The sequence below is a fragment of the Salvia splendens genome, chromosome 3, assembly GCF_004379255.2.
Source record: "Salvia splendens isolate huo1 chromosome 3, SspV2, whole genome shotgun sequence".
NCBI lineage: Eukaryota > Viridiplantae > Streptophyta > Magnoliopsida > Lamiales > Lamiaceae > Salvia > Salvia splendens.
The window spans coordinates 38,260,697-38,274,901 of record NC_056034.1 but is presented as its reverse complement, the minus strand read 5'-3'; the positions used below and the strand labels follow the sequence as shown (position 1 = coordinate 38,274,901).

Sequence of the window (14,205 nt, the reverse complement as noted above, 5' to 3'; positions counted from 1 at the left end):
CAAATTGCTATAGTGAAGAACTGCAGTTAGTCTTGCAGTTGCAGTTAGAAAACAAACATCCAAATCTTGATCACAGTGTCTGTTTCACTTTGGCTTCAGACATATTTGTCATTACATATCAAATTGAATTTTTTTTCTTGAACGCAATTAATTAATACTAGTACTAGATAAAATGAGACGATTAGGATTCCGTGAGAATATTCAAGGCTTCATTTTTTGTACTACTAAGAGCATCCACAATGGCGCCTAGCGCACCGCCTAGCCGAGCGCCGGCGCTAGGCGGTCGCTAGGCGAACCATTGGAGGATCCGAAAACCGTCGAGCGGTTTTCCGGAAATCAATTTCGCCTAGTGCTAGGCGGTCAAAATTCGCTGGGCTATGCGCTGGGCGATCCGTTCGGCTCCATTGCAGCGCCCGGATCGCCCAGCGCATAGCCCAGCGGATTTTTTATTTTTTATTTTTAATTTTCGAAACACTATATATACGCGATTTGCACTTCATTTTCATTCGCACCACTTGTATTAACGAGTACTCTCTCTATCTTAATTTCTGTACAAGATCAACACCGAGAAATTGATCTGAACAACGAGCCTAGTTCAGGGACGGGCGGTTCTCAAACCCCCCCAATCCCCGTTGGAGGCGGATGGAATCAGATGCCCGGGTACTACAACATGTACCCGTGGCAGCAGATGCTACCCGGGATGCCGACCGGAGGAAGTCCGCCGGGGGGGTTCCCGGCGATGCGGGGTTGGGCACCCAATATGCAGATGATGCCGGGGTGGGCACCCAATATGCAGATGATACCCGGGGGAGGTTCGGCGACGCAGGGGACGCCGGGGGGCGTACCGGCGACGCAGGTGACGCGGGGGGACGTCTATCGCCCCAGTTTTGATTTTTTGACTGCTTCGTCGCACACATCGACCCCAACGGATGCGCAGTTCACGCCGAGCGGTTTTGATGATTTTGCGTTGTCGAATTTGGGGTTTGATAGTCTCGGAGTTCCGGAAACTCCCGTTCAAACGGGGGGAGTAGTGCAGGGTAGTGGCGCCCCAAAGAAGAAGGGCAAGGGAAAGAAGGTCTGGGAGTCGTCGCAGCCGGGTGGGGATGACCCCACGGTACGGAGAAGGTGGACGGACGAGGAGAACGTTGCGCTGTCAAAGGCGTGGGTGAGTGTTTGCGACGATCCTCTTGTTTCTAATAACCAGAGGATCGTCAACGTGTGGGGCAAGGTAGCAGCAGCATACCAGCTATTTTGCCCGGAGGGGAGGCCACACAACGGGGAGGATTGCCGGAAGGCGTGGAACCGAATCAGGGCTGCCGTCTCCCGATTTTCGGGTTTGTACGCCAACACCCTCCGCATGCAGAGTAGTGGCCAAACGGAGGACGACTGCAGGAGGATTGCGGAGAAAGCCTTCCCCCAGCCCGGGTTGTATAAGGACTTCACCTACTGGAACTGCTATCTTGTGCTGAACGACTACGAGAAAATCCGAGTAGGTGTCGACGCTGGCTGGCCGAAGAAGCAACGATTGAACTATACCGGGGATTTCAGCTGCAGCAGCGGTGGTTCCCACGACCTCCCCGAGACGGACCAGGTGCTCCCCAACCCTCGTTCGTTCGGCCGCCGACCTCGCCCCGCTGGGCAAAAGCGGGCGCAACGGGAGGCGAGGGGGGGTTCCCAGGAGGTCCAGTCGGCATCCCCCTTTGACCGCCAGTCTACAGAGGATCTCAAGTACTTCGCGCGTCAACAAACGTGCCAGATGATGGTGAAGACGTTAGCCGAATGGCGAGCGGCGACGGACCCCCAGGAGAAGAGATTTCTCTTCACATTGCTCGAGAGCATGAATGACGATCTGCGTGGAGGCGGCAGCGGCGGTGGCAGCGGAGGCGGCGGTGACAGTGGCGACGGAGGCGGCGGTGGTGGCGACGGCGACGACGGAGGCGAGGGAGCCGGCGAGTGATATTTTTTAAAGTAATGTACTTTTTGCGATTTTTAATGTAATTTTTTTTATTAATGTACTTTTTTAAAAATTTTGTACTTTTTTTAATTTATTGTACTTTTTTAAAAAATTAAAATAGTATTATTAATGTTTCTCGTATATGTCTCGTAAATTAAATTCCGTATATTGTGTTATTAGTGATGTGACTATTGATGTGGCTGGGCTATTTATGATATGGCTAGCCTATGGCTGGGCTATTTCTAATGTGGCAGGATGATTTTTAGTATTGATGATGTGGCAGGAGGAGTTTGTGGCTAGGCTATGGCTAGGCTATTGCTGGGCTATAACCACTGTGGATGCTCTAACTTACATTTTTTGTACGCTCTAAACTTACTGGTTTCATTTTTTGTACTCCTACGACTAATATACCTCAACACTACTAACTTATTTGGGCTTAGCTTCAAAATCTTAGGGTGAATTTTATTTCATGTTCTTGTAATAATCTCTCAAACATAATGGATTACTGAATCTTAAATAAATAAAAATGATTTCCTATAAGTTATTTGATTATATTTTAGTACTTAATTAGAAACAGAATTCATTTATTTTTTTTGTATATTGCAGTTGTGGGAATGCTCAAAACTTAATTTATGTGTCAAATTCAGAAATACTAGCAATTTTCTCAGCACCACCGAGTCACCGGCCGCAAAGAACTACTTCATTCATCCGCAATTAGGTGTCTCATTTCTTGACGGCACGAGTTTTAAGAAATTTGAAGAAAATTTGATAGAAAAAAATAGTGAAATATGGGTCTCACTTGCATATATTAGTTTTAAATATAATGTGAGTAGAATAAGTCAGTGGAATGTGAATATGTGATACCCTATTACAATTTATAATAGAAATTAACCGGGACTCATATTCGCGGACAGACTATAATGAAAAAACGGGACTCCTATAATATATCACGAGCCCAACGAAAGTATATATATTTACAAACTAAAAAGAATTTATAAGTATGTATATATATATATTTACAAACTAAAAAGAATTTATAAGTTTTCTTTTTGGATTTAATTTAGACACCTTCAACTTATGATGGGGATGGGATCCCCTGCTGTGTTGGGAGCACAGCAGGGGCTGTTGTGCCTCTCCCATACAAATATTTTAATATTAAATTCAAATTATTAAAAAAAAAAAAAAATTAAAATATTTTTGTGAGGAGCAGCAGCCCCTGCTGTGCTCCCACCACAGCAGGGGATCCCATCCCCTTATGATGAGCACGCTCGATTTCCTAGATTTAGACTAAAGAGAGATTTATTTTGCAGCCATATGAAAACTTATTTTTCTTTGCTGCAAAAAGAAAACTTATTTTTCTAAAATCACTAAGATGACATCTCCAAATTTTTTTTATAGAGTGAACTACCTCAAAAGTCCTCAATTTTTCGAGTTATAACACTGCAGGTCCCTAACAAAATAAATATCGCCGGAAGATCCTAACCTTAAACATAATCACATATCATGTTTTTGTAGCCATTTTTTGGACCAAAATGCCCAAATAGCTTGAAGGGCAATTTAGTTAGATGACTTATAACCTACACACCTGCAGACTTAATTCATATGATGCATATTTCAAGGGTTCAATTTATCTCCTTCTTCAATTTATAAAATAAGAATAGAAATAAACATTTTAGTGACTTTAGACTTGATAATTGTTTTATTTTAATCATCTTCATTTCGGATTGTATTTTGTACTCCCTCTCTGCTTACTTTAATCACACGAAAGGGCGTGGAATTGCTTCTACAGCTATTCATTCGCCTCCATTTACGCCGCCATCAGAACTCCCAACACCTTCACAATTACTCTCCGGAGGTAGAATGCCTTCTCGCAATCGATTAGAAACCCAATTAATCAAATTGCTCTGTCCAATTTCTTAGCAAGGAGCAAGGCCACATAATCAAAGTTAAAAACCGACTCCAATGAGCTCGACTGTATCGGCACCGGTCTGGATGTCGAATGCATGATCAGTGAAGAATCGGAGTAGGGGAGAGGGGAGACGAGAGATACAACGTCGGCGTTGGAATTGGGACTTCTGATATCGACTCTATTATTTATGTCAGGCACAGTAAGGAACAACAGCTGTAGAGTAGCATGCAGTGCAGCCTGACATTGTCATCATTGTAAGGGTTCTGACCAAAATGCTCTTTTAGGGCTTAAGGGTGTTTTAGTCAGAAAAAATACGATATGTGATTATGTTTAAGGTTAGAGTCGTTCGATGATATTTTTTTTGTTAGGGACCTACAGTACCACAACTCAAAAAATTAGGGACTTTTGAAGTAGTTCCCTTTTTTGTATAAATAAAATTTATATATTAAGAATCTAAAATTGAGAATGAGACTCTAAGATACGGCGTCGTCTTCTGGATGAATGAATGCATTGGCGACATCTTTGATACGGCGTCGTTATTGGGTCGTGGTACAATCGCTCCAAATATCATTCCGAACATCTCTCTTCAACGTCTGGGACCCAACAAAACCTAGACAAGCTTAGCTTCAATCAATCAAGCATTGAGTTGAATCGGGGAGCTATTTCATTTTACTGGCTGATTTGGGGAAATAAGCCGATGAAGAAGCTCTAGGTAGCTTCCCAGAAGCTCACTGTCTTCTAAAAATTTCGGAGATTTCTTGAAATTTGAGGTATATAATTCGCTTTTCCTCTGCTCTATTTAGTTTTTATGTAGCCATCTTACTGATTTCCGATCATTTCAATTTGGTCCCTAATTTTAATTTTCTTTGACTCGTTGTTTACTCGTTACATTGTCAAAAAAGTTGAAATTGCAAGTATTTGATTAGTTGTTTAACTTGATAATTCGATATTCAACTTATTAATTCAAGTGTAATTCCGTGGGAGAGTTGAGTATTTGGAATCAATGAAAATTGTCACGGATAAATTAATTTCATTGCATGTCGTTTTGATGGTACATTTAGCAAGAGAAGAGTTGTGGCCTGCTAATGCTGTGATCATCGTATCTGAAAAACCTACATTTTCCTTGAAAGTGATGGCACCCAAGACTCGGAAACCAGTAGCGAAAAGATCAAAACCAGCAGTGAAGAAAAGAAGATCAAATCTTGTATCACAGGATGGGGGTGGAACGGAGGAGCATGAACATCAACAAAACGAACAACGACCAGACTTGGAAGTCACTCAACAGCCAATTCAAAAGCAAGGTTAATTATTTATATGTACTACTCCCTCCGTTCCATAGCAATAGAGTCATTTTGTCATTTTGGTACGTACCATAGTAATAGAGTCATTTCCCTTTTTAGTAAAAGTCAACACATTTTTCCCCACCTATTTTACTCTCTTTTACTTTTTTCTCTCTTCATCTCTCTACCTTTTTCATTTTCCACTTTATTCTCCCTTTACTTAGCTCACCTAACACAATTTTTCTTAATCTCTGTGCCGAAACGGAGGGAGTATTAAACTACTGAGTATTGGTTTAATTTGTTACTTATAAGGTAGAGTTTTGTTTGCCTTTTCAAATTTAATGCACTACTTATTCATCTTGTTTCCATTTATAGTAATGGCTCGTAGTACTCGAAGTGCAACTGCCAGTCATACTGCCCGTTCTGGGATTCTTGATAGGCTGCAAATGATGGATAATCAGCAACAACTGCAGCCACAAGCTGCTATCGGGAAAGGTTCACTAGCAGTAGTTGAACTTAAATTTCATAGCGTATACCAGACTACTTTATTTAATTATTTTTTTGAATCAGTGGCGGTTCATACAACTCGGGGAACAACTAGAAACCAAAGTGGGTATCGCGGGTTGGAAGAAACGAATCTAAATGAAGAACATGAGATTCAAAATGATGAAGAACACCGAAACCAAGGTTATGTTTTAGTTACAATTACAATGATATGATTAGTTATATTATGTACACCTAGTATTAAAAAAGAGGGCATGCAAGGATATATAATGAAATTTACTTTGATTTGATTTGTTTTGTTAATAATATACCTACATCAAAGGCCCAACGTTATTACATATCAGGTTGGATTCATGGACTCCAGGAGATGGTCTAATCCATTTTTTTTGTGAATTTGTTAATGGGTCATCATTATTTATGTAGATTTATCCATACGGACGACGGGACGAGTTATGTGTAGCTATTTTCTTCATTGATGTATTCATCTACAACTTTTGTTTGCAGAAACGGCTCCCAGGTCCCAAAGATCAACTGTAAATAGAAGTCTAAATCATGGATATCTAGAGGAGGGTGAAATGGAGGAACATAGATGGCAAGAAAACGAACAGTTTACAAACTTGGAAGTAACCGATGCACTTAAAAATGCATTACAGATCTGTGAGTGTTAGTTGAATGTGTTATTATAGGAGTTAGTTAATCTACTTGACTACTCCCTCCGTCCGCGAATAGGAGTCTCGTTTTTCCATTTTAGTCCGTCCGTAAATAGGAGTCCCGGTTCACTTCTACCATAAATGATAATAGGGTCCCACATTCCGCTCACATTTCATTTTAAACTAATATATACAAGTGAGACCCATATTCCACTAACTTTTTCCACCCACTTTTCCAGTGTTGTCAAAATGTCGTTCGGGTCGCTCGGGTCGCCTGGGTCGAGACCATCACCGCCCCAACATGGGTGGGTTGATCGAGATACAGGGTCGCCGTTGGGTCGCCTGGGTCGAGTGGGTCGCCTGGGTCGCCCTAAACACATGCTATCTGATTTTCTGACTATCTCAATCACGATTCTCTATATATATATGCATGCACCACATCAAACTTTTCAAACCTACTTTCTACACTTTAGAATTCGGCCTCTTCACTCCTAAACAAATAAACAATTCAAAGATCTTTTGCTGCCACCCTTCATATATTCCTTTGTTTTGATATTTTCAGACAACGATTTCAATTATTTATTGTGTTATGACTTATGAACTGTTTTGATATTTTGATCATTTCTATTTTCCACTTTATCTCTATTCACATGAATTGCGTCTACATTTATATTATTTGATATATTATAAACATTAGAGCAATATATTTATTTTATTTAATATTAAAAGGCAAAAAAATTAGCCTAGATTTGTGGGTCTCTCGCCCCCGTCGACTCGTCGACCCGCGACCCAAATTTTCACCTCATCGACCCAGTGCGCCCCGCGACCCTAACAACACTGCACTTTTCTTAACATTTCTTAAATCCCGTGTTGCCAAGAAATGGGACTCCTAATGGCGGGCGGAGGGAGTAGTTCTTATCAATTGGTACTCTTACAATTACAGTGCATTAATAATCAATGAATTGTCTCTTTTTTGGTAGTGACGGCTTCTGGTTCTCGAAGAACAACTACCAATCGAAACTCCCATAGTGCATTTCAAGATAATCATCAAAGGCAGGAGAATGGGCAATGGAGAAATAGAGGACAAATTCGGCCACCAATCAGTGAACAAGCTTCTTGTGAGGAAAATTACGCTTTTGGTATTTTTGGTGATTTAATGTCGTACACTTTGTTGCAATTTGATGCACGACTGCATGACCCTATATTTTTGGAACTATGAAACCCAACTCCTAATATTTGCAATATGATCATTCTGTCAGTTTTCAAATTTCGGTTTAGTTTCACTCTAATTTATCTGGATTTACAGGCCTTGTATGGAATTTCAAAGGTTTGTTAATGATATTATTAAAATTTAAATGGAAATAACAGCTAAAGATCACGAATTCTTTTGTTTTTAGTCCTGTTTATGATATACCAGTTTCTCCCTTATAGAGATACTTCTCTTTTTTACAGTCATTACTCCAACAACTAGGAAGGCAACTGGAAGCCACATTGTGCGTCACAGACTACAAGATGAGATCCAAATGGAAGTAGATAGACATCACCAAAATGAAGAACAACCAAACTTACAAAGGACTCAACGAGGTAATTTAATTCATTGTCTACAACTAAAAGTATAGAATAGTAGCTTAACTAGGAAAACATCAATGGGCATATATTGTTCCTATTCAAAACTTCAATGACAAGTAGTCAACTGCTTACATGTTATGTACAAGTAGCAGTAGAGAAGTGTTACTTATTGCTATCATGGTGATTGTCTTATTCATTAATCATACTTATCATTTCATTCGCAGTAATGGCCTCCAGTACTCGAAGATCGAATGCGAAAAGAAAATTAAATCAAGGATTTTCCGATAGGGATGAAATAGAGGAACATGGGCAGCAAGGAAATGAACAGCCAAACTTGGAATTCACCCAAGAAGTTGAAAATGCATTAAAGTTCTGTAAGTTTCGGTTTGATTTGTTAGTAACATAAATGACCGAACTTGGATTACATCTTTTTACGTCGTTTGTCATGGCTATATGAGCTAATTAGTTCTCATTTTCCTCCAGTGATGGCTCCTAGTACTCTCAGAGCAATTACAGATCTAAATTCCCGTTCTGGATATCAAGATAAGAACCAAATGAAGGAAAATGGGCAGCCGCAGAATAGTAAACAACTACAGCCGCAAGTCAGTCATCAAGCTTCAGGTGAGGAAGATCATTTTTTTTTGTCTTAAGATTTTCTTGCTCATAAGATGTACTTTTGTTTCTGCAGTTATGGCTTCTAGAACTTGGAAGGCAACTACAAACCAAAGTGGGCATAACATATTACGACTCGAGGACCAAAGCGAAAGAGATAGACAACACCAAAATGAAGAACAACCAGAGTTTCTAACAACTCAGCAAACTAAAGATCAACAGGGTTAGTTATTTAGTTTATTGAAGTTTCAATCAACATAAAGTAGGACTAACACAGTTGCACTTATTTGTGAGTTAAAGAGTATAAAATCTATAAAACTTGTGGTTTAAATATGAAAATGGTAATCCTGCTTTCACTAATGAATAGATAGATGGAATTTGATCTCACCATCCGCAACAGGAAGAAGAAACGATAAGCGCTGCTCAAATTGCTATTCAAAGTCAAAACTTCATTTAATATCCCATGTGTTTAGTAGCTACTTTACTTTTACGTTCATTTAGCATTAGTGGAGAAATTTACTTGCTACTTTGTGATCATTTTATAAATATTCATGATATAGCATTTAGTTTGTAGTTACGACTCGTCTATGTTGTCAAATAGTGGCCATGGCGCTATGTCATGGCGGTTTGAAATGGAAACACCATCACCATGCCGATTTATGGCGACTGCCATGGTGCCGCCATAGCTGCCATGACACTCAATTTTGACTTTTCAGCTTCAATTTTGACTTTTCAGCCTATGTACCCATAACCCAGCCAAATCACCCGCATAGCCCGACCCGTTTACCCACATAACCCCCATTTACCCACATAACCCGACCATATTTGAATTAAACAGAGATCAAGTTCAAAAAATTAGAACGCCAATCCTAATTATTCTTCTTCTTCTCTCTCAAGTCTCACCCAAAATCAACCCCAGCTGCGCCGCCCACTACCGTCTATTGCCGGCCCAAGATCAACTGCAGGAAGAAGAGTAAATAATGGATTACTCGACGAGGACGAAATAGAGCTCTACAAAAAAAAGCACATATTACTGAGTGCATTAGTGATAGAAGGTGATCCCTCACTAATTACTGACACAGAACAGTGACGGTTTGCTGCTATTAGATTCTGATTTAGGAGATATGATATATACATAATTTGTTGATTGGTTCAAAGGTAGGAAGAAGCCATATCCTCTTTGACGAGAACAAATATATCTGACCTAGCAAAAGGGCCTTTATTAAAGGTCAATACATATCATGGATATGTTGTTAATGGATATAGGTTTCACACTACAAATGGTGGATTGGTAGACATCAATGATGGTGACAAATACCCTTCTGATGAAAATATAATAATTTCAGATGAGGAAAATATTAAAAATGATGATGACAATGATGATGATATATGATTAGGTTGATTTTTTGTAAGTTTATTAATTTATTCTAATAATGCAAATATTGAAAATGATCGACATATTTTGCACTAACTTTTCATTACTTGATTTAGATATGGATCACTGTGTGCATCGTGCCATTAGTATCGGTAGTGGACAGAATACCAACTCATTTCGCACAGGATCGCTTCAAATGCAGACATCGGATGGGACATCATCTGTTGATAGGGGGGAGGATGTTGATAGGGGGGAGGATGTTGATAGGGGGGAGAATGTTGATAGGGAGGAGGGTGTCGAGGAAGGACCTCTTGCTATGTTTGATGGTCGGACGCCACTTCAGATGAATCCAAATACAGGGTTTGTTATTAGTTACTATTAATTTAGCATTATATATCAATTAATCTCTAATATTTGGATTTTATAGGAAAATATGCGCTCATCATCGGATCTCAAGGGAGATCACCTCTTCTTTCCAACGGCTTCCTAATGTCACTGGTTTTACTTGGAAATTAATATCTCAGAAGCAAAAAGATGAGTATTATAAAGAATTTCGGGTAAGTATACTTTTTATTACGTAGAAGATTGTTTTGACTTGCACTAATATCCAAATATTTCATTTTTTTACAGAATGCATTTTCATGGCCTTCCAATTGGGAGCATGAGGTGAAGAAGATGTGGGATGATAAAGCTGCAAAAAGATACTCGGGTTTTATTAGTTCCTTGAAGAAGATTTACACAGACGGAAAATCCCGGCCAACTTACGTACCTCCGGAGATGTGGAGTGGATTGATAGACCACTGGAAAGATCCAAAAGTTATTGAGAAGTCCGAAGCAGCAAAGAAGGCAAGAATGTCCGAACCAGATGGTCCTGGCACCGGAATAAGGAGGCAACGAGGTGGGTCGTTGTCTATCGAGGAGAGAGCTATGCGGAAGGTAAGTGTTATATATTTATATGATCGAGAAATGGAATAGTTTTGTCTAATAGCGTGCCTATGAGTTGTTTCACTATACATTGAGGCATGCAAGTTAGATTCATTACAATCTACAAGATTACATTTAGGCGTGCATGTTGGATCCAAAACTAAATAGTACTCCCTCCGTCCCATAAAAATAGTTCATTTCCATTTATGGAAAGTTTTCCCTAACTCATTGCCAATATACAATAATTATTTACAACTTATACCACTAGGGCCCACCATTAAACACTAATAAAAATGTAGGTCCCACTATATACTAACACTATTTTAACTACCCTTCTCCTTCTCTTTCTTACTTTACCAATTATGCATTAATTCTCGTGCCGCCCCAAATATCCCTATTTTTATGAGACGGAGGGAGTAATATAAATCTTATATATTTCTAGTTCAAAACGTAAAACCAGTTTTATGTTGATTCTTGTGAATGTTACAGTTGGTGTCTTTTACCTTCTTCTCCATTAGTATAGCAACTTGGTGTATTATACCTTCTTCTCCATTAGTTTAGCAACTGAGATGATTCTGGTAATCAGATTTATGTTGATACAATCAGATTTAATTGTGAATGTTACAGTTGGTGTCTTTTACCTTCTCCATTAGTTTAGCCACTAGGATGATTCGGGTAATTAGGATTTATGTTGATACAATCAGACCAAACATCTTTTTTATAGTATAATTCTTAATAGCTAACTCCTGATACTTTGATAAATAGGCGGCCGAGAGGGGAGTCTCGGTGATGGATTGTGTGTATGAGGCGTTCCATGACACACACATGTTCAAGGATGGCTCTTATACATCAAAGAGGGCTGCAGACATTGATGTAAGTAAAGTTAGTTATATAACATCAACTTAAATAAATATGTACTTGTTTGTTAATATAAATTTTTTCTCATTAACTAGGCAAGAGTGCGAGAAATTGCTGCAACACGGGGTGATAAAGCAAATTTGAGCCAGATCTTTATCAATGATGTTTTTGGAGGTAAACTCGATAAGAAGAAAAGGATGTTTGGAACTGGGAATCTGGCAGAAAGCCTCGTGTCAGAACGAACTACAGGAATGAATGCCCATGCCTCAGCCGGCTTAGATCCTTCTGTGCGAGCGGAAATACGAGAGGAATTGCGCCAAGAATTGCGGGAAGAATTACGAGAAGAAATACATCAGGAATTAAATGTCGATCGTGAGAAAAGAGCCAAGATAGAAAATGATGTTGCGGTGATGCAAAAGATGGTGAAGCAGCTCATGAAATCCCACAAGTCAAGCCACGCTTCTTCAAGGATGTGATTGACCCATGTATCACAAAATGTATGTCTTTTGAACATCATACTTTTGTTTCTTGTTTTAACTACTAACTTATATCCCTAGTCATCACGCTTTTTAGATTTAATGTTTATTGGTTATTAAATTGAGGTTTATTTGAATATTCAGGTAAATTAATGATTAAAACTGGAAAATAATTGATCAAGAAGCCAGATCAGTGACAGAAAATTCCGTTACTAATTTATGAATATGCAACACAGTTTTAGCGACGGAAATACGTTCGTCATTAACATTGTGTAATTTGATTATCCGTGACAGAAAATTTTGTCATAAATGGTGAGTTTTTTTTGTAGGGGAGGAACATGGACAGCAGGAAAATAAACAAGATTTGACTTACGTATTCAAACTCTTTTGGTAGTGATAGAACCTAGTGCAAGAAGAGCAACTACAAATGAAAATTCTCATCATGATTTCAAGATATGCATCATATGAAGGAGAGTTGGTGGAAGCATAGTAAGCAACAACCGCAGCCAAGATCAGAAATGTTAATCTCATTACTTGAATTAAACAATTAGATCTATAACACTAGTGTTTGGTCCAGGTCCAGATTTTTTCATTCTTTACATGATCTCATATACGATCTTCACTCAAATGCATAACGTTTTAGTTGAAGTTTGGCCACAACAATTAAAATTAATCAAGATAAATTCCTCTTATCTTGATTTTCGTTACTTATCCTATTCAACTGATGAAAATTGAGTTACATGTATGTTTATATTAAAAAAAATAGGTTACTAAAGAAGATATCCAATAATGATTGGCTTTTGGTGGACAGGCGATATTCAAGAAGTTAGAATTGCTCTGTTTGTGGTATTATGTAGGTGTATATGCTTTTGCCATTGCAATTGAACATCATCATATAAATTAGCTATATATGTATGCTGAATTTTCGAAATATGGCTTATGTAATTATCTATGAGTGCAACAACATTTTTAATAGGAAAATGATACCTTAAACCAACAATTTATGAACATGGTTATTGCTTATTCTTCGGCCTCATTTGGCAACTTATTCTACACTTTTAAGGATGGTTTTGATAAAAATTAATAGCTATAAAAATACAATACTACAAGAAATATATCAAATTTTGATTATTAATCCTTCATACATGCTTTAGATTTTAATTAACATAAAATGAAACTATGAAAAATATTTCAACTTTTGAAATATGGTTAAAATTTTTCAAAATCTGCTTATGCTTCATTTTAATTCTACAGAATCTTAAAATATACTATATCATGATATCATCACAAACTATTCATATATTTTAAATCATTCAACAACTAAAAATTTATCAAATATTATTCTTATCTAATGTCATAGCTCTAAAATTTTTACACTATATATATTACTATTTAATTATATTTAAATTTAAGTATATATCCTGAAATTCTTTTATTTAAATATTCAACAATATATAAATGTGGTTAATTTTTTTTCATCCCCTTTAAGCCTTTTTTTAGAAATATTTTAGACATTGCATTTTATGAATTGATATCATATGATTTATATCTTACTTATGGATTTTAAGAATGAAAAATAGTAGTACTACTATAAAGGATATTTTTTCATAGTTAGCTTTCCCTAACTTTGATTCAACAGTTAGGCCAAAATCTTTAATGTTTATGATCAAGGTTGCATTTTAATTAATAGTTTCTTTTTAGTTCCTTGATTAATGAAAACTAGTTTCCTTAATTAATAGTTTCTTCAATTAATTTTTAGTTAATAAAAGTTGGTGGAATTCCTTAATTAATGATTAATTCATGCATAATTATATTTTCAAATTTTAAGTATTTAATTATGACTCTGATGAGGGACATGAGAAGAGGACATCTATTATGGGGGTTGTGGGTTGGGATATAAAAAAAGACGTGACCCGAGTCCTGGTCTGGGAATGAACTTCCCATTGTCCTAATAGACTAGTGACCTAATCCTATTTAAAAAATACTCCATCCGTCCCACTTTAGAAGTCCCAGTTGAATTCGGTACATATTTTAAAAAATATAAAGGAAAGTTGGTGAAAAAAGATAGTGAAATGTTAGTCCTACTTTTATATA

General features: G+C 37.8%; 1 protein-coding gene across 4 annotated transcripts; it reads left to right on the top strand.

Annotated features, from left to right (window-relative positions):
• The first annotated feature begins 4,384 nt into the window (after positions 1–4,384).
• LOC121795905 lies at positions 4,385–12,759 on the top strand. Of its 4 annotated transcripts, XM_042194573.1 has the most exons (16): positions 4,385–4,633; positions 4,994–5,164; positions 5,519–5,638; positions 5,714–5,830; positions 6,152–6,304; positions 7,278–7,436; positions 7,750–7,881; positions 8,091–8,240; positions 8,350–8,487; positions 8,555–8,701; positions 9,970–10,213; positions 10,281–10,410; positions 10,484–10,789; positions 11,543–11,650; positions 11,731–12,132; positions 12,441–12,759. In XM_042194573.1, exons 2-15 carry the CDS (start codon positions 4,996–4,998, stop codon positions 12,109–12,111), a joined length of 2,454 nt encoding a protein of 817 aa, XP_042050507.1. In that variant the 5' UTR covers positions 4,385–4,633; positions 4,994–4,995; the 3' UTR covers positions 12,112–12,132; positions 12,441–12,759. The 4 variants fall into 4 exon arrangements, with proteins under 4 accessions (XP_042050507.1, XP_042050504.1, XP_042050506.1 ...); XM_042194570.1 differs by lacking the exon at positions 12,441–12,759 and having other exon boundaries at positions 11,731–12,214; XM_042194572.1 differs by lacking the exon at positions 12,441–12,759 and having other exon boundaries at positions 4,925–5,164; positions 11,731–12,214.
• Positions 12,760–14,205: the final 1,446 nt, after the last annotated feature.